The sequence below is a fragment of the Cherax quadricarinatus genome, chromosome 83 (assembly GCF_038502225.1).
Source record: "Cherax quadricarinatus isolate ZL_2023a chromosome 83, ASM3850222v1, whole genome shotgun sequence".
Classification (NCBI taxonomy): Eukaryota; Metazoa; Arthropoda; class Malacostraca; order Decapoda; family Parastacidae; genus Cherax; species Cherax quadricarinatus.
In genome coordinates, this window is record NC_091374.1 from 10,554,169 (window position 1) to 10,580,223 (window position 26,055).

Genomic DNA, 26,055 nt, shown 5'->3' on the forward strand with positions numbered 1-26,055 from the left:
CCATACCTCTTCGACCCCATTGCCTATGCTCTCATTAGCCCATCTATCCTCCAATAGCTGTTTATATCTTACCCTAACTGCCTCCTCTTTTAGTTTATAAACCTTCACCTCTCTCTTCCCTGATGCTTCTATTCTCCTTGTATCCCATCTACCTTTTACTCTCAGTGTAGCTACAACTAGAAAGTGATCTGATATATCTGTGGCCCCTCTATAAACATGTACATCCTGAAGTCTACTCAACAGTCTTTTATCTACCAATACATAATCCAACAAACTACTGTCATTTCGCCCTACATCATATCGTGTATACTTATTTATCCTCTTTTTCTTAAAATATGTACATAACTAAACCCCTTTCTATACAAAGTTCAATCAAAGGGCTTTATCATTTACACCTGGCACCCCAAACACCTACCACACCCTAAAAGTTTCTCCTACTTTAGCATTCAAGTCCCCTACCACAATTACTCTCTCACTTGGTTCAAAGGCTCCTATACATTCACTTAACATCTCCCAAAATCTCTCTCTCTCCTCTGCAAGGTGCATACACGCTTATTATGACCCACTTCTCGCATCCAACCTTTACTTTAATCCACATAATTCTTGAATTTACACATTCATATTCTCTTTTCTCCTTCCATAACTGATCATTTAACATTACTGCTAAACTCTCTCAGATACTCCAGATTTAATCCCATTTATTTCCCCCCACTGAAACTCTCCTACCCCCTTCAGCTTTGTTTCGCTTAGGGCCAGGACATCCAACTTCTTTTCATTCATAACATCAGCAATCATCTGTTTCTTGTCATCCGCACTACATCCACGCACATTTAAGCAACCCAGTTTTATAAAGTTTTTCTTCTTCTCTTTTTTAGTAATTGTATACAGGAGAAGGGGTTACTAGCCCATTGCTCCCGGCATTTTAGTCGCCTCTTACGACACGCATGGCTTACGGAGGAAAGATTCTTTTCCACTTCCCCATGGTTATCTTTGGTAATTTACACATATGTTACTATGTATGATAATTGTACTTAAGTACTCACCTAATTGTGGTTGTAGGGGTCGAGTCATAGCTCCTGGCCCTGCCTCTTCACTAGTTGCTACTAGGTCACTCTCTTCCTGCTCTGTGAGCTTTATCATACCTCTTCTTAAAGCTATGCATGGATCCTGTGTCCACTCTGCCAGCAGAGAATGTGTGGAACTGGCAAGAAGATGCCTTATTAGGTCCAATTTTAAACAGTTTCATAATACTAACAGTGGAATTCGGCCAAAAAGCACACTATGCATATTTAACATAAGATAACTCAATAAAGTTAGTATGACTTATTTCTATGTTTCAAGGGGTAATACACCTTTACACAAATGTAATATCATATTTCCTTGTACACAGTGTTAGAACACAATAACAATCGATACAAAAAAAAACAAAAACAATTATTTGTATCATTTTACAGTGAATACTGCATTTAGGGCAAACATGTACTATGCATCTCTTGCATGTTTCTAGTACAGTGGACCCCCGCCTTATGAACGCATCGTGTTATTTTAAATCCGCCATACGAAGCATTTGAACGCAAAAATTCTGCCTCGCCTCACAATAAAAAACTCGCCTTGCATGATTTCTCCGGGATGCGTCCCACGTGTGGCCTCAGCACCAGTGTTTACAAGCCAGCCAGTGTGGTCGCATCTACGCATACATTTGGTACATTTCACATTATCCCAGTGTTTTTAGTGCTTGTAACTGCAAAATAAGTCACCATGGACCCCAAGAAAGCTTCTAGTGCCATCCCTGTGGTAAAAAGGGTGAGAATTAGTATGGAATTGAAAAAAGAGATTAAGGAAATGTGTGCAAATGGGTTGAACTACAAACCTTTATGGATGAAAATCACCCTGACACAGCTACTGCAAGCTGTGTTGGCAACCTGTACAATGACAATGTTATGGCCCATTTTAGGAAAGTCTTAAAGGAACGGGAGGTACAGAGCTCTATGGACAGATCTGTTGTGCGACAGAGGTCCAATGACTCTCAAGCTGGTCCTAGTGGCATTAAAAGAAGAAGGGAAGTAACCCCAGAAAAAGGACTTGCTACCTCAAGTCCTAATGGAAGGGGATTCCCCTTCTAAACAATAACTTCCACACTCTCCCCTCCTCCCATCCCATCAATCATCACCAGATCTTCAATAAAGGTAAGTGTCATGTATTCTATTCTTAGTATAGTAGTAATTGGGCATGTCTTCAGTTTGTGAGTATTAAAATTAATATTTCGTGTGGTAAAAAAAATTTTTTTTTCATACTTTGAGATGTCAGGAATGGATTAATTTGATTTCCATCATTTCTTATGGGGAAAATTAATTTGGCTAACAATAATTTCAGCTTACGATGAGCTCTCAGGAACGGATTAATATCGTAAGGTGGGGGTCCACTGTACTAAAATACCTTGAAACACACCTGTTATCATAAGAGAGTATACATATGTTATTCACTAAAGAAAAAAAAAAAACATAATTTGGCATAAATAAATGGTGAACATAAATGCTGTTATGTTCATTTACAGTGATGCTGCCAACATAGGATCTTGTTTTGCCTATACACAAAACACTAAGGTTTTCTTTAATTTCAGTTTACTTTTTATATTTCTATTTAGAAAAATAGGCTTTTCCAATCTGCAAGAAATTTATGTTTTTTAACATACTGCAACACACAGGAATTTTAATTTCTGGGTATATCACAGTTTAAGGGTAAAACACATTTGAAGTTTAAAAACAAAGTAAAAAGTCATTCTCACTCAATTAAAACAATAAATACAGGCATCTTAATACTTTAAGAACCTGCCCCTCCATTAAAAAATAAATAAATCCACATTAAAAAATTCTCCTAAAAGTTAACCAGTGGTCCCAATTTGCATCTCAGTGATTTAAAAAATCATGAGTCCTACATGACTACAGAGTCCTGGTCACTCAGAATATAAGCAACTATCACCTGAGGGTGTCACCTACAGCCTGTGACTTGAACAGGGTGTTTGTGAGATGGTTTACACATGAACAAAGATAACTTACAATGTATGGAATGTGGCATTGAGCATAAGTACCATTTCAGTGTACAGCCTCTCCTCACTTAGCGACGTACTCATTTACCGAAGCCTCAGACTTACAACGGGCCCTCTAACCAGTATGCATACCTAAATAATGTATATTAGAGCTGATTTCCTCTATTCTGTTTATTACAATATACAGTACACTACTGTATAAACATATAAAAATATACCAGAAATGTTATAAATGGTGCAAAGGTGACATTAAAACACTATCAAAGATGGTTGACACAAACCCACTACCATTACAGTATGCTCTTCACTTAGTGACGAATTCATTTACAGATGTGGTCTTAGGAACGGAACTCCGTCGTTAAATGAGGAGATGCTGTAATCTAATATGCCCTCATTAACACTTTGCTGGTGTAAAAATAATTGGCCACTGATCTGACTGGCTTGGGCTTGTAGGCCTGCTGCTGTTCTCCTTTATGTTCTTAAGAGAGATTACCAGTAAGATGGCTATCATGAGGACTTCTGTAAGAGATGGTGGCAGTGAGTAGGAGAGAACTTTTTTATCAATTTCAAAGAGTGTGAGAGTATCTCATGGTACAGGGTGATGTATAACAACACTGGGTTTCTGCAGGTGATTTGAATACCAACATTGCATTATAGGAGTGGAGTCCAGTATAATTACAGAGAATTATTTTTTCCACACTTTATGTCAACCCTGAGGATCATTGAGGTGCAACAGCCTCAATCCTACCACTGGTGGCATACTGTAGTTATGAACCTGTTGTCTGGTTCTGTATCAGAGATCTGGCAAGAAGAGATAACCTGCCAAAATAAATTCCTCAAATATAACTCTCTAACTCATAAGAATATACATTCAATCCTCTTATACCTTTCCTTCCCTAAATCCTGTCAAGATTAATAAGCAGATTTAAAAGATAAAATTTATAAAATTACTGAGAAAAAATGATATATTTGAAGTATTATGTATCAGTTGATCCAAGCAAAAATCTTATATTGTTTTACTGTACGGTATACCTAAAATATTTATGTAGTTGACTGCGAATAGCTAACATTTTCTAAACACTGCTATTCAAGAAAAAAAATGTGTAGAGCCTTAGCATGACAGTGTGACACTATTATGACACAAAACATCCAGCCAAATTAAAAATTTTCTTTACCTTTGTATCATAAAACAAATGGTATATTTTCCATTATAATAAATATTCAATATTTACCAATATTGTACTGTATTTATTATACAAATCTGATTACATTAAAACTATCTAATAAATTCACTGACAAATTAATTACCAAGTGGCATGACTGAGAACTCTCTCACTCTGTTGATGTCTTGCTCCATCAATAACTGGGTTAGCAGTATTACTCTCAGGAGCAGACACAGGCAAATATTCAGATGGTGTTCTAACAGATGACAGCATAACCATAGTAGGAGCATCTGAAGCAGTACATTCCGATGATTCACGTGATGTGAGAGTCACTTGATTGCTTTCATTCGCAGCTACTCCATCCTGCACATCAATATTTGTTGGCTGCAAAACTTGTGAAGTCTCTAGTGGTGTAGTAATTCCATGTATAACTTCTGGTGGCTGAAGGACAGCAGTATTGGCCAAGAGGGAAACTGCATCCATCTCTGGTTCAGCTGGCATGAGCTGAGAAGAAGAAAGAACTTCTTCCTCTGTCCTTAACATATGTGAGGCCTTTGTCATTTCCATGGATGTTTGCTGCAGACTGGATCCATTAGATTCTATAACATTAGGCCTCATCCCTGGCTCACCACTGACAGCTTTTGAAGTGTTTAATTTTTCATTTGGTATGATAACCTGTAAAAAGAAAGTGTAATTAGAATGGAAAGTTCTTATATACCAGCACTATGAAATGTCTTAATATTTAGTTATTATACTCGATTTATTTTATTTGCAAGTTATTTATTATTTAAAACTAAAACCTATTTAAAACTTTGTCCTTTAGTTTTTTAAAAATAGCCATAAGGTTTATAAACTGGGGAACTAATAATTTTTAATCGAATAAACAAATTGATACAGAAATACAATATGCACCTTAGCAGCTCTAGAGTCAGTATTATCCAGTATCTGCTGAGACTCTGTGAAAAGTAGGGAATCAGTGAGCACCATAAGATTGATGGAATTCATGCCAGGATCCACGGAAGCTGCAGGGTTAACTGCATTTTCCCGGCACTTAATCAATGATATTTTGTTGTCTTTCTTTGCGCGTTTCAACAGATGGCGTTTCACATGTCGCTTTAGATCACACAATTCCAAAAATGTTTTGCCACATTGTGCGCACTGCAAAATATTTACGGTCTGTTAGTTTTCTACTTTGGAAGATTGGCATTTAGAATAATCATTACTAAAGGAATAATTTTACCTAACAATTTAATGAGCATATTTTAAATATTCTCTGATTTTCAATGTTTTCCAATAACAAAGTTTTTGCAGATAGGAAACTACAACTACAGTACATTAAAAAAAAATTTGAGTAATTATGTTTTAACTTTCTCCCCCAAATTAAACAAGGATGACAGTATCTTCAGTGTTTTAATATCAACATATGTACTATGCTCCCCAAACAAATCATAAACAATTAAAAAGATTTTCCCATCTTGACAAAGGAGGTCAGAAGAATGGTCATCTACAATACAATAATACAAGCATACTGTATATAAAAAATAAAATCTTAAAATACTTTTATCAATGAATTACAATGTGAATTAAAATGTTTTACAATGATGTTACTGGATAATAATGAGCATTATTTTATTATTTTATTTTATTATCACACTGGCCGATTCCCACCAAGGCAGGGTGGCCCGAAAAAGAAAAACTTTCACCATCATTCACTCCATCACTGTCTTGCCAGAAGGGTGCTTTACACTACAGTTTTTAAACTGCAACATTAACACCCCTCCTTCAGAGTGCAGGCACTGTACTTCCCATCTCCAGGACTCAAGTCCGGCATGCCAGTTTCCCTGAATCCCTTCATAAATGTTACTTTGCTCACACTCCAACAGCACGTCAAGTATTAAAAACCATTTGTCTCCATTCACTCCTATCAAACACGCTCATGCATGCCTGCTGGAAGTCCAAGCCCCTCGCACACAAAACCTCCTTTACCCCCTCCCTCCAACCTTTCCTAGGCCGACCCCTACCCCGCCTTCCTTCCACTACAGACTGATACACTCTTGAAGTCATTCTGTTTCGTTCCATTCTCTCTACATGTCCGAACCACCTCAACAACCCTTCCTCAGCCCTCTGGACAACAGTTTTGGTAATCCCGCACCTCCTCCTAACTTCCAAACTACGAATTCTCTGCATTATATTCACACCACACATTGCCCTCAGACATGACATCTCCACTGCCTCCAGCCTTCTCCTCGCTGCAACATTCATCACCCACGCTTCACACCCATATAAGAGCGTTGGTAAAACTATACTCTCATACATTCCCCTCTTTGCCTCCAAGGACAAAGTTCTTTGTCTCCACAGACTCCTAAGTGCACCACTCACTCTTTTTCCCTCATCAATTCTATGATTCACCTCATCTTTCATAGACCCATCCGCTGACACGTCCACTCCCAAATATCTGAATACGTTCAACTCCTCCATACTCTCTCCCTCCAATCTGATATCCAATCTTTCATCACCTAATCTTTTTGTTATCCTCATAACCTTACTCTTTCCTGTATTCACCTTTAATTTTCTTCTTTTGCACACCCTACCAAATTCATCCACCAATCTCCGTGTGGCCCGGTGGCCTGGTGGCTAAAGCTCCCGCTTCACACACGGAGGGCCCGGGTTCGATTCCCGGCGGGTGGAAACATTTCGACACGTTTCCTTACACCTGTTGTCCTGTTCACCTAGCAGCAAATATTTACCTGGGTGTTAGTCGACTGGTGTGGGTCGCATCCTGGGGGACAAGATTAAGGACCCCAATGGAAATAAGTTAGACAGTCCTCGATGACGCACTGACTTTCTTGGGTTATCCTGGGTGGCTAACCCTCCGGGGTTAAAAATCCGAACGAAATCTTATCTTATCTTATCTTATCCGCATTAATACTGTATATTTCAATGTGGTGAAAAAATAATGTAGGTACTGGAGGATAAAATGGCTGAAGCAACATTAGAAATAATAGCAACAAAGAGGATTACTTGTATTGTACCCTATACAGCTATATAGTGCTGTACCCTATACTGCTATATAGTACTGTACCCTATACAGCTATACAGTACTGTACCCTATACTGTTATATAGTACTGTACCCTATACAGCTATACAGTACTGTACCCTATACTGTTATACAGTACTGTACCCTATACTGTTATAAGAACATAAGAAATAATGAACACTGCAACAGGCCTACTGATCCATGCAGAGCAAGTCCATGTCTCCCCCCCGGATTAGCCCAATGACCCACCCAGTCTGGTCACCTCCACTCAAGAAAGGAGCACGGCACCAGACCCAGCAGCACAAGCTAGTCAGGTCCAACTCGCACTCACCCACACCCTCTCATGTATTTATCTAACCTATTTTTAAAACTACATAACGTTTTAGCCTCAATACCTGTACTCGGGAGTTTGTTTCACTCATCCACAACTCTATTATCAAACCAGTGCTTTCCTATATCCTTCCTGAATCTGAATTTTTCCAACTTGAAACCATTGCTGCGAGTCCTGTCTTGGCTGGAAATTTTCAGCACGCTATTTACATCCCTTTTATTTATTCCTGTTTTCCATTTATACACCTCGATCATATCCCCCCTAATTCTATGCCTTTTGAGAGAGTGCAGTCTATCAGTCTATCCTCATAGAGAAAATTTCTGATACATGGGATCATCTTTGTCATCCTCCTCTGTATGTTTTCCAGAGCATTTCTATCCATTCTGTAATACGGTGACCAGAACTGAGGCCTAAATGAGGCCTAACCAAGGATATATAGAGTTGAAGAACAACCTGAGGACTTCTATCATTTATACTTCTAGATATACAGTACAGTGGACCCCCGCATAGCGGACGCCTTGCATAGCGGACAATCCGCATAGCGGACGCTTTGTTCGCTAAAATTTTGCCCCGCATAGTGGACAAAAACCCGCTCAGCGGCCTTCGTCCGAGATGCGTCCAATGTGCGCCCTCAGCCAGCCTCACATGTGCCGCCTGTGCCATTGTTTACCAGCCAGCCTCCGCGGTAACATTCAAGCATACACTCGGAATATTTCGTATTATTACAGTGTTTTCGGTGGTGTTTCTGGAAAATAAGTGACCATGGGCCCCAAGAAAGCTTCTAGTTCCAACCCTACAGCAATAAGGGTTAGGATTCCTATTGAAATAAAGAAAGAGATCATTGATAAGTATGAAAGTGGAGTACGTATCACCGACCTGGTCAGGTTGTACAAGAAACCAAAATCAACCATCTCTTCTATTGTGGGCAAGAAAACGGCAATCAAGGAAGCTGTTGTTGCCAAAGGTTTAACTGTGTTTTCGAAACAAAGATCGCAAGTGATGGAAGATGTTGAGAGACTCTTATTGGTGTGGATAAATGAAAAACAGCTAGCAGGAGATAGCGTCTCTCAAGCGATCATATGTGAAAATGCTAGGAAGTTGCATGACGATTTAATTAAAAAAATGCCTGCAACTAGTGATGATGTGAGTGAATTTAAGGCCAGCAAAGGTTGGTTTGAGAGATTTAAGAAGCGTAGTGGCATCCATAGTGTGATACGGCATGGTGAGGCTGCCAGTTCGGACCACAAAGCGGCTGAAAAATATGTGCATGAATTCAAGAAGTACATAGAAACTGAAGGACTGAAACCTGAACAAGTGTTTAATTGTGATGAAACAGGCCTGTTCTGGAAGAAAATGCCAAGCAGGACCTACATTACTCAGGAGGAAAAGGCACTCCCAGGACATAAGCCTATGAAAGACAGGCTTACTTTGTTGATGTGTGCCAATGCTAGTGGTGATTGCAAAGTTAAGCCTTTATTAGTGTATCACTCTGAAACTCCCAGAGCGTTCAGGCAAAAGAATGTCCTCAAGGATAATTTGTGTGTGCTGTGGAGGGCAAACAGTAAGGCATGGGTCACTAGGGAATTTTTCTATAACTGGTTACACCATGCATTTGCCCCCAATGTGAAAGATTACCTAACTGAAAAGAAATTAGACCTTAAGTGCCTCCTGGTGTTAGACAATGCCCCTGGTCATCCTACAGACGTGGCAGAGCGACTTTATGGGGACATGAGCTTCATTAAGGTGAAGTTTTTGCCTCCTAATACCACTCCTCTCCTGCAGCCCATGGACCAGCAGGTCATTTCCAACTTCAAGAAACTGTACACAATAGCTCTGTTTCAAAAGTGCTTTGAAATGTGATGAATGGTTTAGAAAACCGACAAGTTGAAGAATTGAGACACTTATGCAACACATGGGAATCTTTATTGAAGAAACGTTTCGCCACACAGTGGCTTCATCAGTCCAATACAAAGTAGAAATGGGTAAGGAGAGTAGAAGTTTGAGGTAATCAGTCCCTCAACCTGGAATCGATGTGTTCAGTCCATCACTCTTGTAGGAAGTGCAGCATAGGGCCAGAGAGGTGGCTTATATACTGCGGTGAGATGAGTTGAAGCAGGATGAGGTGAGATCACAGTGGGACCTGCCACTAGTGTAAGTAGGTCGTCGTCCAAAGGTTGGGCAAGCGTTGAAGTCTTTGTACCAAGATTCCATGATGTTGCAGTGTCTGACAGATGTGATGAATGGTTTAGAAAACCGACAAGTTGAAGAATTGAGACACTTATGCAACACATGGGAATCTTTATTGAAGAAACGTTTCGCCACACAGTGGCTTCATCAGTCCAATACAAAGTAGAAATGGGTAAGGAGAGTAGAAGTTTGAGGTAATCAGTCCCTCAACCTGGAATCGATGTGTTCAGTCCATCACTCTTGTAGGAAGTGCAGCATAGGGCCAGAGAGGTGGCTTATATACTGCGGTGAGATGAGTTGAAGCAGGATGAGGTGAGATCACAGTGGGACCTGCCACTAGTGTAAGTAGGTCGTCGTCCAAAGGTTGGGCAAGCGTTGAAGTCTTTGTACCAAGATTCCATGATGTTGCAGTGTCTGACAGATGTGATGAATGGTTTAGAAAACCGACAAGTTGAAGAATTGAGACACTTATGCAACACATGGGAATCTTTATTGAAGAAACGTTTCGCCACACAGTGGCTTCATCAGTCCAATACAAAGTAGAAATGGGTAAGGAGAGTAGAAGTTTGAGGTAATCAGTCCCTCAACCTGGAATCGATGTGTTCAGTCCATCACTCTTGTAGGAAGTGCAGCATAGGGCCAGAGAGGTGGCTTATATACTGCGGTGAGATGAGTTGAAGCAGGATGAGGTGAGATCACAGTGGGACCTGCCACTAGTGTAAGTAGGTCGTCGTCCAAAGGTTGGGCAAGCGTTGAAGTCTTTGTACCAAGATTCCATGATGTTGCAGTGTCTGACAGATGTGATGAATGGTTTAGAAAACCGACAAGTTGAAGAATTGAGACACTTATGCAACACATGGGAATCTTTATTGAAGAAACGTTTCGCCACACAGTGGCTTCATCAGTCCAATACAAAGTAGAAATGGGTAAGGAGAGTAGAAGTTTGAGGTAATCAGTCCCTCAACCTGGAATCGATGTGTTCAGTCCATCACTCTTGTAGGAAGTGCAGCATAGGGCCAGAGAGGTGGCTTATATACTGCGGTGAGATGAGTTGAAGCAGGATGAGGTGAGATCACAGTGGGACCTGCCACTAGTGTAAGTAGGTCGTCGTCCAAAGGTTGGGCAAGCGTTGAAGTCTTTGTACCAAGATTCCATGATGTTGCAGTGTCTGACAGATGTGATGAATGGTTTAGAAAACCGACAAGTTGAAGAATTGAGACACTTATGCAACACATGGGAATCTTTATTGAAGAAACGTTTCGCCACACAGTGGCTTCATCAGTCCAATACAAAGTAGAAATGGGTAAGGAGAGTAGAAGTTTGAGGTAATCAGTCCCTCAACCTGGAATCGATGTGTTCAGTCCATCACTCTTGTAGGAAGTGCAGCATAGGGCCAGAGAGGTGGCTTATATACTGCGGTGAGATGAGTTGAAGCAGGATGAGGTGAGATCACAGTGGGACCTGCCACTAGTGTAAGTAGGTCGTCGTCCAAAGGTTGGGCAAGCGTTGAAGTCTTTGTACCAAGATTCCATGATGTTGCAGTGTCTGACAGATGTGATGAATGGTTTAGAAAACCGACAAGTTGAAGAATTGAGACACTTATGCAACACATGGGAATCTTTATTGAAGAAACGTTTCGCCACACAGTGGCTTCATCAGTCCAATACAAAGTAGAAATGGGTAAGGAGAGTAGAAGTTTGAGGTAATCAGTCCCTCAACCTGGAATCGATGTGTTCAGTCCATCACTCTTGTAGGAAGTGCAGCATAGGGCCAGAGAGGTGGCTTATATACTGCGGTGAGATGAGTTGAAGCAGGATGAGGTGAGATCACAGTGGGACCTGCCACTAGTGTAAGTAGGTCGTCGTCCAAAGGTTGGGCAAGCGTTGAAGTCTTTGTACCAAGATTCCATGATGTTGCAGTGTCTGACAGATGTGATGAATGGTTTAGAAAACCGACAAGTTGAAGAATTGAGACACTTATGCAACACATGGGAATCTTTATTGAAGAAACGTTTCGCCACACAGTGGCTTCATCAGTCCAATACAAAGTAGAAATGGGTAAGGAGAGTAGAAGTTTGAGGTAATCAGTCCCTCAACCTGGAATCGATGTGTTCAGTCCATCACTCTTGTAGGAAGTGCAGCATAGGGCCAGAGAGGTGGCTTATATACTGCGGTGAGATGAGTTGAAGCAGGATGAGGTGAGATCACAGTGGGACCTGCCACTAGTGTAAGTAGGTCGTCGTCCAAAGGTTGGGCAAGCGTTGAAGTCTTTGTACCAAGATTCCATGATGTTGCAGTGTCTGACAGATGTGATGAATGGTTTAGAAAACCGACAAGTTGAAGAATTGAGACACTTATGCAACACATGGGAATCTTTATTGAAGAAACGTTTCGCCACACAGTGGCTTCATCAGTCCAATACAAAGTAGAAATGGGTAAGGAGAGTAGAAGTTTGAGGTAATCAGTCCCTCAACCTGGAATCGATGTGTTCAGTCCATCACTCTTGTAGGAAGTGCAGCATAGGGCCAGAGAGGTGGCTTATATACTGCGGTGAGATGAGTTGAAGCAGGAGGAGGCGGGATCTTAGTGCTGCACTTACTACAAGAGTGATGGACTGAACACATCGAATCCAGGTTGAGGGACTGATTACCTCATACTTCTACTCTCCTTACCCATTTCTACTTTGTATTGGACTGATGAAGCCACTGTGTGGCGAAACGTTTCTTCAATAAAGATTCCCATGTGTTGCATAAGTGTCTCAATTCTTCAACTTGTCGGTTTTCAAAACCATTCATCACATCTGTCAGACACTGCAACATCATGGAATCTTGGTACAAAGACTTCAACGCTTGCCCAAACCTTTGGACGATGACCTACTTACATTAGTGGCAGGTCCCACTAAGATCCCGCCTCCTCCTGCTTCAACTCATCTCACCGCAGTATATAAGCCACCTCTCTGGCCCTATGCTGCACTTACTACAAGAGTGATGGACTGAACACATCGAATCCAGGTTGAGGGACTGATTACCTCATACTTCTACTCTCCTTACCCATTTCTACTTTGTATTGGACTGATGAAGCCACTGTGTGGCGAAACGTTTCTTCAATAAAGATTCCCATGTGTTGCATAAGTGTCTCAATTCTTCAACTTGTCGGTTTTCAAAACCATTCATCACATCTGTCAGACACTGCAACATCATGGAATCTTGGTACAAAGACTTCAACGCTTGCCCAAACCTTTGGACGATGACCTACTTACATTAGTGGCAGGTCCCACTAAGATCCCGCCTCCTCCTGCTTCAACTCATCTCACCGCAGTATATAAGCCACCTCTCTGGCCCTATGCTGCACTTACTACAAGAGTGATGGACTGAACACATCGAATCCAGGTTGAGGGACTGATTACCTCATACTTCTACTCTCCTTACCCATTTCTACTTTGTATTGGACTGATGAAGCCACTGTGTGGCGAAACGTTTCTTCAATAAAGATTCCCATGTGTTGCATAAGTGTCTCAATTCTTCAACTTGTCGGTTTTCAAAACCATTCATCACATCTGTCAGACACTGCAACATCATGGAATCTTGGTACAAAGACTTCAACGCTTGCCCAAACCTTTGGACGATGACCTACTTACATTAGTGGCAGGTCCCACTAAGATCCCGCCTCCTCCTGCTTCAACTCATCTCACCGCAGTATATAAGCCACCTCTCTGGCCCTATGCTGCACTTACTACAAGAGTGATGGACTGAACACATCGAATCCAGGTTGAGGGACTGATTACCTCATACTTCTACTCTCCTTACCCATTTCTACTTTGTATTGGACTGATGAAGCCACTGTGTGGCGAAACGTTTCTTCAATAAAGATTCCCATGTGTTGCATAAGTGTCTCAATTCTTCAACTTGTCGGTTTTCAAAACCATTCATCACATCTGTCAGACACTGCAACATCATGGAATCTTGGTACAAAGACTTCAACGCTTGCCCAAACCTTTGGACGATGACCTACTTACATTAGTGGCAGGTCCCACTAAGATCCCGCCTCCTCCTGCTTCAACTCATCTCACCGCAGTATATAAGCCACCTCTCTGGCCCTATGCTGCACTTACTACAAGAGTGATGGACTGAACACATCGAATCCAGGTTGAGGGACTGATTACCTCATACTTCTACTCTCCTTACCCATTTCTACTTTGTATTGGACTGATGAAGCCACTGTGTGGCGAAACGTTTCTTCAATAAAGATTCCCATGTGTTGCATAAGTGTCTCAATTCTTCAACTTGTCGGTTTTCAAAACCATTCATCACATCTGTCAGACACTGCAACATCATGGAATCTTGGTACAAAGACTTCAACGCTTGCCCAAACCTTTGGACGATGACCTACTTACATTAGTGGCAGGTCCCACTAAGATCCCGCCTCCTCCTGCTTCAACTCATCTCACCGCAGTATATAAGCCACCTCTCTGGCCCTATGCTGCACTTACTACAAGAGTGATGGACTGAACACATCGAATCCAGGTTGAGGGACTGATTACCTCATACTTCTACTCTCCTTACCCATTTCTACTTTGTATTGGACTGATGAAGCCACTGTGTGGCGAAACGTTTCTTCAATAAAGATTCCCATGTGTTGCATAAGTGTCTCAATTCTTCAACATGGACAGATATGTTGTGCGAAAGAAGTCCAGTGACTCTGAAGCTGGTCCTAGTGGCATTAAAAGAAGAAGGGAAGTAACCCCAGAAAAGGACTTGCTACCTCAAGTCCTAATGGAAGGGGATTCCCCTTCTAAACACTAACACTCTCTCTCCCCTCCTCCCATCCCATCAATCATCACCAGATCTTCAATAAAAGTAAGTGTCATGTAATTGTGCATGCCTTTTTCAGTTTGTGTGTACTAAAACTAACATTTTTTTGTGGTAAAAAAATTTTTTTTTCATACTTTTGGGTGTCTTGCACGGATTAATTTTATTTCCATTATTTCTTATGGGGAAAATTCATTCGCATAGCGAACATTTCGCATAACAGCCAGCCCTCTTGCACGGATTAAGGTCGCTATGCGGGGGTCCACTGTACTGTACCCTATACAGTTATACAATTCAGATGAACCTCATAATTTGTGGGGAGAATTAAGCTCCTGGTGGTGAAGGCTACCTTGAAGCCACAGATAATAGGAAATTTCACACATCTGAATTATTTAACTGTTGATTTTGCTATATACTATCTTTAAATAGTGCTCCAGTCTACTTAATACTGACATTTATAAAGAAGACTGAGCCAATTTTTAATGAAATCCTATGGTTATTTTTTCAATTTTATGGTTGTACGCTAAGCAGAAACAATAAATTGAATAGTAGAAAATATCTGCTAAATAACCGGTAAAATATGTTGCATAATATGAATAAATCATGTGGATTGTAAAATGTAAATCCTGGATTCAACTGTATTTAAATATAACAATAATTATCTCTTCTGAAGCTTTTCCTTGTAAAAGGCAAGGACAAATATTTTGTGAAAAGGTAAGACTGGGGACTAGCAGAATGAGAAAAATGTTTTAGCTTACCAATATATATTTTTTATCAATATTTTTGCCCTGAAGTGGGCCATATGTAAAAGCCTGGTAGTTTACCGTAGAGGGGTGTGATAGAACATAGACGTAAGAGCTGAAAATATTTCTCATTCCAACAAAATTATGGATCTATTAAATACCTGAATAAAGATTAATATTTGCATGGCACAATATTCAGGATATACAATCATATTATGTTTAATTCTCAATGAAATATGCTGGACTTACATTTGGACTGCTCCACTACTTGCACAAAGGTAAGTCACGAGTCAAACATGTTAGATTTACATTATTCATTGTACCCATGTTTAGTGCAAGGGAAATTTGTGAAGCTCCTGCAGTCTTGTGAATCACTGTTAGGGATCCAAATATCCATTGCCATTTTTCATGTCCAGCCCACCAACCTTTCTCAACAAAAGGTGTGAGTGATCATAAAAGCCATTTCTAGAGGATTTAATAAATGCCTTGTACAGTATGAAAATTATTATTTTCATAAGGCACTAAATGTGTGGTGCTCATATAATGCCCAAGTCAATGTGTATCCAAAATCCAAGATGGTGCTTGTTAAAGTCCTCCTCCCAGTGAACAACATTCCTGCTCACCAATTTGATCTCAGTGATTTGAACTCAAACACTAAGATAAGTGTTTTTGCCTACGCACACCACTGGTATACTTCCATTATATCAAGGAATAATTGCTGTCTTTAAGAGGAGCTATGTAATTCATATTTTTTGCAGTTCATTTATTGTGAATAGGATTGAATGGGAGTCAAAAATTTCTCAATTAAGTATTGGAAAGAATATAATATTGGAAATAATCTCCCTCTTCCCTACATACTCTTACAAGGATAGTGAGGCTCAAATTAGAGTATGTAGGAAAGAGGGAGATTATTTCCCAGTAAAAGTAGGCCTTAGGCAAGGATGTGTGATGTCACCGTGGTTGTTTAATATATTTATAGATGGGATTGTAAGAGAAGTAAATGCGAGGGTCTTGGCAAGAGGCGTGGAGTTAAAAGATAAAGAATCACACATAAAGTGGGAGTTGTCACAGTTGCTCTTTGCTGATGACACTCATCTTGGGAGATTCTGAAGAGAAGCTGCAGAGGTTGGTGGATGAATTTGGTAGGGTATGTAAAAGAAGAAAATTAAAAGTGAATACAGGAAAGAGTAAGTTTATGAGGATAACAAAAAGATTAGGTGATGAAAGATTGGATATCAGATTGGAGGGAGAGGGTATGGAGGAGGTGAATGTATTCAGATATTTGGGAGTGGACGTGTCAGCGGATGGTTCTATGAAAGATGAGGTGAATCACAGAATTGATGAGGGGGAAAGGGTGAGTGGTGCACTTAGGAGTCTGTGGAGACAAAGAACTTTTTCCTTGGAGGCAAAGAGGGGAATGTAAGAGAGCATAGTTTTACCAACGCTCTTATATGGGTGTGACGCATGGGTGATGAATGTTGCAGCGAGGAGAAGGTTGGAGGCAGTGGAGATGTCATGTCTGAGGGCAATGTGTGGTGTGAATATAATGCAGAGAATTCGTAGTTTGGAAGTTAGGAGGAGGTGCGGGATTGCCAAAACTGTTGACCAGAGGGCTGAGGAAGGGTTGTTGAGGTGGTTCGGACATGTAGAGAGAATGGAGCGAAACAGAATGACTTCATGAGTGTATCAGTCTGTAGTGGAAGGAAGGCGGGGTAGGGGTCGGCCTAGGAAAGGTTGGAGGGAGGGGGTAAAGGAGGTTTTGTGTGCGAGGGGCTTGGACTTCCAGCGGGCATGCGTGAGCATGTTTGATAGGAGTGAATGGAGACAAATGGTTTTTAATACTTGACGTGCTGTTGGAGTGTGAGCAAAGTAACATTTATGAAGGGATTCAGGGAAACTGGCAGGCCGGACTTGAGTCCTGGAGATGGGAAGTACAGTGCCTGTATTCTGAAGGAGAGGTGCTAATGTTGCAGTTTAAAAACCGTAGTGAAAAGCACCCTTCTGGCAAGACAGTGATGGAGTGAATGATGGTGAAAGTTTTTCTTTTTCGGGCCACCCTGCCTTGGTGGGAATCGGCCAGTGTGCTAATAAAATAAATAAAAATAATATTGCATAGTGAACTGAAAATATTACTGTACCAATTAACAAGATCACCAAGTTCAAAAAAATTGGATGGGATAATGTATAGAGAGAAGTCAAAATGACTTTAGTGGTTCCTTGGCATTGATGGAACAAGGTTTGTAAAAATGGCATATTTAATTATGGAGGAAAGAGTTCTGGCAACATGCAAGCTCACAAACTGAGGGTCTAAGGACCGAAATGTTGGGAATATTTCCTTACACCTGCGGTCCATGTTCACCTAGCAGTCAGTAGGTACCTGGGTGTTAGCTAAATGTTGTGGTTATCATTGAAATGCTCTGCATAACCAGGGGTATAAGAATTCAGCAGAAAGAATTGAACAGCAAACGTTTTACAATTAATATTAAGGGGTATGAGACAGCACAAAGACTACCAGCACTGAACGATAAACATAGGACACGGTTAGAAACATGAGTACCCAATTTTGTTCCCTGGAAACAGACATGTATAAGTGAAAACTTCAAATCTGAGATGATACTTAAGTTTTAATCTCCATGGGGAAGTGGGAAAGAACTCTTCCTCCGTAAGCCATGTGTATTGTAAGAGGCGACTAAAATGCTGGGAGCAAGGGGCTAGTAACCCCTTCTCCTGTATAAATTACTAAATTAAAATAAAAGGAAAAATTCGGTTTTCCTTTTTTAAGTCACACAGCCATAGTGGGATATGGCCAGTTTGTTAAAAAAAAAAAAAGAAGTTTTAATGATGCGTGTGCAAGACACAGGTGAACTCTATTTCTTTCTAAGATTATGGAGGGATGGGAATGGATCTTAGTTGACATCACTCAGTATGCAAGGCATTTAAATTTTTCTTAACACAATGGCTGTCTCCCACCAAGGTGGGGAGACCCCAGCAAAAGAAACACAAGGTGATGTATTTAAATATATGAAATAGGTGTTATGGAGAAACTAAAATTAAATCAAATATCATTAAATACTTTTAAAAATTGGTCTTAAACCTAATGGCTGAAATAACTTACATACTTTGTGGGTTTTGGTGCCCTGATGAATGAGACGGTGCCTACTAAGAGCCTTAGTGGTGGTGAATGTCTTATTGCAAGTTTCACAACAGTAAGGACGCTCTCCAGTGTGCCGACGTATATGACCTGTATGAAAATGTGTTAGAAGACTAGCTGCAGTGCACAAACAGGCAGAGAAAAATTTAACTATTGCCTGACACTATCATTTATTTTTATCTCATTATTTTTCTTTTCACCCACACTCACCTTCTTAAAATTCCAAACATCTGTTTTACACAAGCACTGCGTAATTAAATCCACACCGTCTTCCTCATCATAATTTTGCATGGTAGGCTACTTTTTTCCAAAAAGGTGCTTATATCCTTCATTATTTCTCTTTAATTCATTTCCTTTCACTTTTATTTTACTCACTAACAGTATTCTCCTTGTACTTTGCCTTTATCTTACTGTTGCTACCACTAAATATTATCAGACATATCAGTCACTCTGAAGGAAGGGTGTTAATGTTGCAGTTTTATAATTGTAGTGGAAGCACACCTCTGGCAAGACAGTGATGGAGTGAATGATGATGAAAGTTTTTCTTTTTAGGGCCACCCTGCCTTGGTGGGAAATGGCTGATGTGTTAATAATAAAAAAATATTGGTTACTACTCTCTACACATATACATCAAGAGGTCTACCCACCAACTTTTAATTACCAAAAGTACATAAGACAACAATGTAATAAATGATACTTTATGAATTTACAAACTGTTAGCAATATTAAGAGGTTATTTACATAGTCATGAATTCAGCCATGAAAACATTACAATGAGGTTCATGTGTGTTATGAGTTAGTTACAATACAATAATTAAGAAGTTATAGTTTAGCATATTTAGACAAGTTTAACTGACACCTTTTACAATACAGTGGTACCCTGAGTTTCGGCCGCAATTCGTTCCAGAAGGCTGTTCGAGTGTCGTTACCAAACGAATTTGTTCCCATAAGGAATAATGTAAATTAGATGAGTCCATTTCAGACCCCCAAAAATACACTTACATAATTGTTCAAGTTGGGAGCTGTACGAAACTCAGGGTAGCACTGTAATATAAATATGTACTGTACAAGCTGTTAAAATTTATATTCATTATTTCACACTCAATAAATACATAATAATAGTAGTAGTAGTAGTGATGATGATGATGATGATGATGATGATGATGATGATGATGATGACGATGATGACGACGACGACGACGACAATAATAATAATAATAATAATAATAACAATAATAATAATAATTTACCAATTAATGAAGCATTTGCAACTGTTCTGAATTACATTTCAATAATGATGGTGTATGACGTAATGCTCTTATTCCTTCACTATACTGAGTGTTCTCTATACCTAAGTTACAAAAAGCTATGTACATATTCAGTAGGGAAGGATAAGGGTAGATATAGGTAAGAGATATACATTAAAGTCAGTTAAGATAAATATTCACAATTAATATTTATCACACTTTAACATAGGTATGACTCGAGGGGCTGATTTGTTTCATTACAAGGTGGAGATATTAAAGCATGGATTTTTTTTTTTTTTTTAACAAGTCGGCCGTCTCCCATTGAGGCAGGGTGACCCAAAAAGAAAGAAAATCCCCAAAAAGCAAATACTCCCATCATCATTCAACACTTTCACTTTACTCACACACAATCACTGTCTTTGCAGAGGCACTCAGAACACAACAGTTTAGAAGCATGTACATATAAAGATGCACAACATATCCCTCCAAACTGCTAATATCCCAAAACCCCTCCTTTAGAGTGCAGGCATTGTACTTCCCATTTCCAGGACTCAAGTCCAGCTATATAAAAATAACCAGTTTCCCTGAATCCCTTCACTAAATATTACCCTGCTCACACTCCAACAGATCATCAGGTCCCAAATACCATTCATCTCCATTCACTCCTATCGAGCACGCTCATGCACGCCTCCTGGAAGTCCAAGCCCCTCACCCACAAAACCTCCCTTACCCCTTCCTTCCAACCTTTTCGAGGATGACCCCTACCCCTCCTTCCTTCTCCTACAGATTTAAATGCTCTCCATGTCATTCTACTTTGATCCATTCTCTCTAAATGACCAAACCACCTCAACAACCCCTCTTCAGCCCTCTGACTAATACTTTTATAAACTCCACACTTTCTCCTAATCTCCACACTCCAAATTTTCTGCATAATATTTACACCACACATTGCCCTTAGACAGGACATCTCCACTGCCTGCAACCGCCTCCTCGCTGCTGCATTCACAACCCAAGCTTCACACCCATATAAGAGTGTTGGTACTACTATACTTTCATACATTCCCTTCTTTGCCTCCATAGATAACGTTTTTTGACTCCACATATACCTCAACGCAGCACTCACCTTTTTTCCCTCATCAATTCTATGATTAACCTCATCCTTCATAAATCCGTCCGCCGACACGTCAACTCCCAAGTATCTGAAAACATTCACTTCTTCCATACTCCTCCTCCCCAATTTGATATCCAATTTCTCTTTATCTAAATCTAAAGCATGGATATAACATTTATATGGAATTTAATAGGCATTTTTTAACTATATAAGCAAAGATGCTGACAGATGGAGAACATGTGTCAATATTAGGCAGAGAGTTCCAAATTTTGGGGCCTTTTATTTGTATTATTTAACTGCCAAGTTTACAAAACTTTAGAATAGGATAATGTGTATCATACACTGCTAAAAATATTGCTGTTTGACATAGACAGCATTTCTAAAAAATAACTGGACACATATAGAGCAATAACTAAAGGATATGATAATGTACTTTTGTCTCTTGGCATGTAGAAAAATGTGTGATTTAGTTTCTTATAACAATACTTCATGACTTTTTTTTTTTGATGTTGATTATTACAATAGGGCTTTTAGTTCTTTCAGGAAGATTATTGCATATTTTGTATCTTTCATTTACATGATTTTTCTTCCTAGACTGACTAATAAGTGGGATATGAATGAAATATACTGGCACATTTCTTTTGTTCTGTGGGATCTGTTTCAACTCTCCAGTAGTTATTAATCTAGATAAGCATTCCTATTCAGGGTCCTGTAGCTGCAGTGTGAAGAGCAGTAAGTGTGAATGGCATGCATGTTCAGAAGGACTGGCAATTTAAAAATAAGAGGCAAGTCTTGTGTAAAGGCAGTTTGACATGGTTCTTAGGGAAGATTTTTGCTGTGTGATAGCTATCCCTAATGTTTTACTTGCAATCATTCATTAAATTAGTTACACAGCTACTAGAGTATCTAAATTAAACTGTATCAATCGTATACCTTAAGCTCCTTATTGAAGTCTTGCCCAAACTGCCATGCATACAAGAAGCTTCTGATGTAACATTCTTTTAAGCACCTATGTAATCCCATCTTTTGAGAACAATGATATTTAAATCTGCAAAGCATGTTTGCCAAAAATGCTGTGGCAAAATGGGCTTTCAAATTATTGTGTATGTTTGTACATAAATATGAAAAATATTATTATTAATATTACTATTACTACTACTATTGTACTGTACATGAAAACATGAGTATTGTTTAAAAAATTAAGCATATACATTGTATTACCTTGATAGTTCTGGTAGTTATTAAAGCCTTTATTGCAGTGCTGACATGTAAATTTAACAGATGTTGCATGGACAGAGGACATATGGCGTCGTAAAGAGGACTGGCTTAGTACTACTACATTACACTCACTACAAGTGAAACCACAGTTATCTGGAAGTGTTAAGTTTTGCATCAAAAGTGGTATAATTTTTAAAATACAAAATAATAAGACAATATTTGTGCAGCAAATAAAAAACTATTATATATAATATCATCACTTTTAATTTCACACTTAACTCACCTTTATGGATATTTCTTATGTGTGTCTTCAAATGTGAAGATTGTGTGTATTCCTTACTGCAAAAAGTGCACTTGAAATTTAACTTGTTTGCTTCTCGATGGGTTCGCTCATGCTTTAGCAAGCTTGTGTAGGAAAATTTTTTATTAAAAGATATGTAAAAATGAAACCTATACTCTTAATGTCATTTACATATAAGCCTATGGATCTGATTAATGCTTTATACTTGAATATCTTTCACAGAGTAGCTTTTTTAGTAGTTAATTTTACAGACTAAGAGCTGTTATCCTACCTCAGTTCATTTCAAAGCCAGGTCATATCTAAGTGTATTCTACCACCCCTGAAGGATGTTACCCACAAAAGTTGACTTATGTTCAGCTACCTTTTTCTGTTAGGTGAACAGAAGCACTTGTAAGGAGACTTGCTCATTTGTCTCTGTCTAGGAATCAAACATGGGTTCCTTCAATTATGAGCCAAGCACTCTTACTATTTCTTCAATCGCAAGTGCATGTCTCAACACTGAACATCGTTCATACCACTACTTCAATAACTAGTACATACCTTACATGTCCTTCACATTACTGCTACACTAGCCAGAGGTAGGGATGTTGCAGTTTGGAGAGGTATTTGAATTATGATATCTGTGCACTTCTGGCAAGAGAGCTACTGAATAAATCATGGTGAATGTTTCATTTTTTTTCCTTTGGTCACATTGCCTTGGTGAAAGACAGCCTATCCAGTTTAAAAACAAAAATGTAGCAGATTTGCATGGAAGTTGGCCAGGAGCTTTATGCACAGAAATATCTGAATGATCACAAAAAAAAAAAAAAAAAAAAAAAAAAAAAATATCATGTTACCTGTATACTTCCATAATTCCATTTGACAGGAATTAAAAGTTAAATCTAAAATTACTGCAAAAATGTGTAGATCAAAATCTGAATGACTATAAAACAAATAACTTACGGGTGAATTACCACTTACTTGCTTTTTTGTTTAAATGTCAGGCCACACACTGAGCAGATGAAGGATGGAATTTCGTCATGAACACTAAAATGTTCCACAAGATTTCTGCGGTACTTGAACTTCAGAAAGCATCTGTTACACTCAAATGGCCGAAGTTCACTATGAGTAGCAAGGTGACTCTTTAACTGACTCTGCCTAGGAAATGTTTTATTGCAAGTAGGACATTTTCTTAATTTATTATCACCAACTGATGCTGCATCAGTGCAAACTGAGACATGTGTCTCTGTATTATGCTTTATATTTGTACTAACATTGTCAGTACTAATGGTGCTAGTGTGTTTTGAACTATGTAAAAGTAAACCCTGTATTTTTTTATCATGTACATTATTTTTTAAGGAGGTATTTTTACCTGGGGAAGATTTTTGGTAATCAATCTGAGATTCTCCTTCTGAAGATTTGGACAATTTTTGAGGTGTCCCTGAGAGATGACTAGAAGCATTTGGAACAATATTACTTTCTTTATAGGTAAGAACACTATGCCTGTTTACAGGTTCACTATACTCAAATATTCCTTGTGACTCTTGGTAACTATCTATGATATGCCTACGATTATTCACATGCTGTTCAATTGTCAGTTCTTGGCCTTGATCATAATTTTGCTTTGAGAGTTCACCTGAGGTTTCATATGAACTGTAACTAAAAAAATTATGTGGTCTTTCCTGTACTGATCCTCCACTTTCGACACATTCTGAAAGAGTTCTGTTTGTTGCTTGTGAATTCTGATAAGGTCCAGAAAATGGCACCTCATAGACCTCTTCTACTGTTGCATTAGGAAACAACTGACTAATTGTGGTTTTCTGAAAGTTAACACCGGAGTCAATGAATGCTTGAATATCAATAGCAGTATTAAAGCAGGACAAGCAGAGGTGTTTGGGCATTAACTCTTCACAATCATCCTGGAAAAAGTATAAAAAACTTTAAATATTTTAATTAGTTATGATTTTTTAAATATAACAGGTACTGTATATATAAAATATTGATATCAAAAGCAAATAATTAAACGAATTAATTAAATTCAACTAGGATATAGGTAAGAAATGTCTTGGAGACTGTCGTAAATGAGTGAAACACATAAAATAGTTACTGATCTAAAAATATTATAACAGGTTCATAAAAATACAGAAATAAAAATTGTTGGGTATAAACAAAAACCTACTGCAATGTTTTTTTTTCTTGATTTAGTTAAGGGCTATGAAAGCATGAGCAGTACTGAGCTCATCCTCGCAGAGTCTGGGTTTGAAGTACTGCCCAATCTCAGCACATAAGGGAACAAGCATTCCCGAAAGTAAAGGACCTGGGGTGAGTCACATGCCTAAAACTCATCAGGGCCAGTGAGCAGGCTCTTCCAAGTACCAAACAAAATCTGTAACAAGGAAAATGGAAATGGTGTTTGGGGTCCAATCAGACTGCCAAATTGACATGTAAGGGAGAACTAACATCCCTCAAAAATACTGAGGAATTATGACTCAATGCTTAAAGCAAAGTTAGATATCCATGTCCTTTAAATGCTGGCAAACAGGATCTCTGTATTTTTATTTTTATGCCGAAGGTATGTGACCAGCAGCCAGGGGCCCAAACGTAAAAATGATTAAACTTTATTGACAGATATGCTGCATTTGCCCATTTTCATGTTACTTATGTGTGCTTATACATTTTTTAACCTAACCTATAAATTGATCATTATTCAACTCGCCGAGCCCTGGAAATAAAGCAAATAAATATTACTTTATTCCTATGCTCTTACTATTGTACAACTGTCTTGTGATTTTCCCCTCAATTATTATAATAAAAAAGAAGTTCTAACCCTACAAGGGTCATACAGTTTTTCTCAAAAACTATAAATATCGGGTTATGTCCTTTAAATGAAAATTTCCTTGTAACCACCAATATAATTAACATCAATGTCATACCTGAACTTTAAGGAAGACTGATATGCTCTCTAGCAAGTGCAGTATATTTGAGGTAGCTCCAAGGATTGAGAAAGTATCTGCCAGATGCAGCAATCTACTATCTTGAGCACCACAAAGTCGACACAAATCCTCCAGGATGTCTCCAGCTTGCACCTCCACCGTGTGTACATCCTTATTTTTGGGTCCATGGTCATCATGTATATCCTGATCCTTCACCAAGACAATGGCCATAATTTGTTGGGGATTATCTACTACATGAAGGTCATTAAGACTGCAGTTCGGGCCTGTACACTATATCCCTAAGACAGGGATTAAACTAAACTCAGTGTATATACACAATGATGTATAAACATCACAGTGAACACAGCATTTCTTTCAGAATACGTGCATTGTTAAAGGTTTTTTCTCCCGTAACTGCACGAGTTCTAGTGTGTTGTCACTAGAGTTCCTCAAGTTAGTTACTAAGCTAGGCTGTATGCGGTTAGCACCAACAGCCTAGTGGATCAGATCAACCGGAAGGCCTGATCTGGGACTGAGCAGCCTGGTGACGCTGTCAAAATCAGCTGGCTGTTGTTGTTGGGTTTTAAGGGTGGTGACAGTTTGGGAGAGCCGCATCAACTTTACCAGCCGGGATTCCGGAGCCGGATTCTTTAGTACGTGTCAAACTGCACTCACCCGGGCTATGGCGTGCAGAAATGTGAACGTATGTTCTAAGATGATATGACGAACCTCCTGGTCAAAGCTCTTTCCATTAAGCTGGAGAGAGAGAGAGAGAGGGGGGGGGGCAACGATCTAACACT

The 26,055-nt window shown here is 39.2% G+C and overlaps 1 protein-coding gene across 3 annotated transcripts; it reads right to left on the reverse strand.

Moving 5' to 3' along the window:
- Nucleotides 1–670: 670 nt before the first annotated feature.
- Nucleotides 671–25,822, reverse strand: LOC128702091 (zinc finger protein 69 homolog). 3 transcript variants are annotated; one of them, XM_070102836.1, is made up of 9 exons: nt 25,256–25,395; nt 24,502–24,708; nt 23,304–24,241; nt 22,326–22,447; nt 22,046–22,195; nt 18,435–18,556; nt 5,122–5,367; nt 4,355–4,884; nt 671–1,201 (listed from the first exon to the last, which is right to left on the reverse strand). In XM_070102836.1, the coding sequence occupies exons 3-9, from the start codon at nt 24,221–24,223 to the stop codon at nt 985–987; spliced, it is 2,307 nt and encodes a 768-aa protein (XP_069958937.1). In that variant the 5' UTR covers nt 24,224–24,241; nt 24,502–24,708; nt 25,256–25,395; the 3' UTR covers nt 671–984. The 3 variants fall into 3 exon arrangements, with proteins under 3 accessions (XP_069958937.1, XP_069958935.1, XP_069958936.1); XM_070102834.1 differs by lacking the exon at nt 24,502–24,708 and having other exon boundaries at nt 25,256–25,822; XM_070102835.1 differs by lacking the exon at nt 24,502–24,708 and having other exon boundaries at nt 1,058–4,884; nt 25,256–25,822.
- Between the last annotated feature and the right edge of the window lie 233 nt (nt 25,823–26,055).

Coding starts and splice junctions, on each gene's coding strand:
- LOC128702091 (XM_070102834.1), bottom strand. CDS start 25,486: ATGGCCATTGTCTTGGTGAAGGATCAGGATATACATGATGACCATGGA. Junction 18,557..22,045: donor TAACTACCAGAACTATCAAG/GTAATACAATGT, acceptor ATTTTCATACAG/GTCATATACGTCGGCACACT. Junction 1,202..4,354: donor GTTCTCAGTCATGCCACTTG/GTAATTAATTTG, acceptor TCTTCTTGCCAG/TTCCACACATTCTCTGCTGG.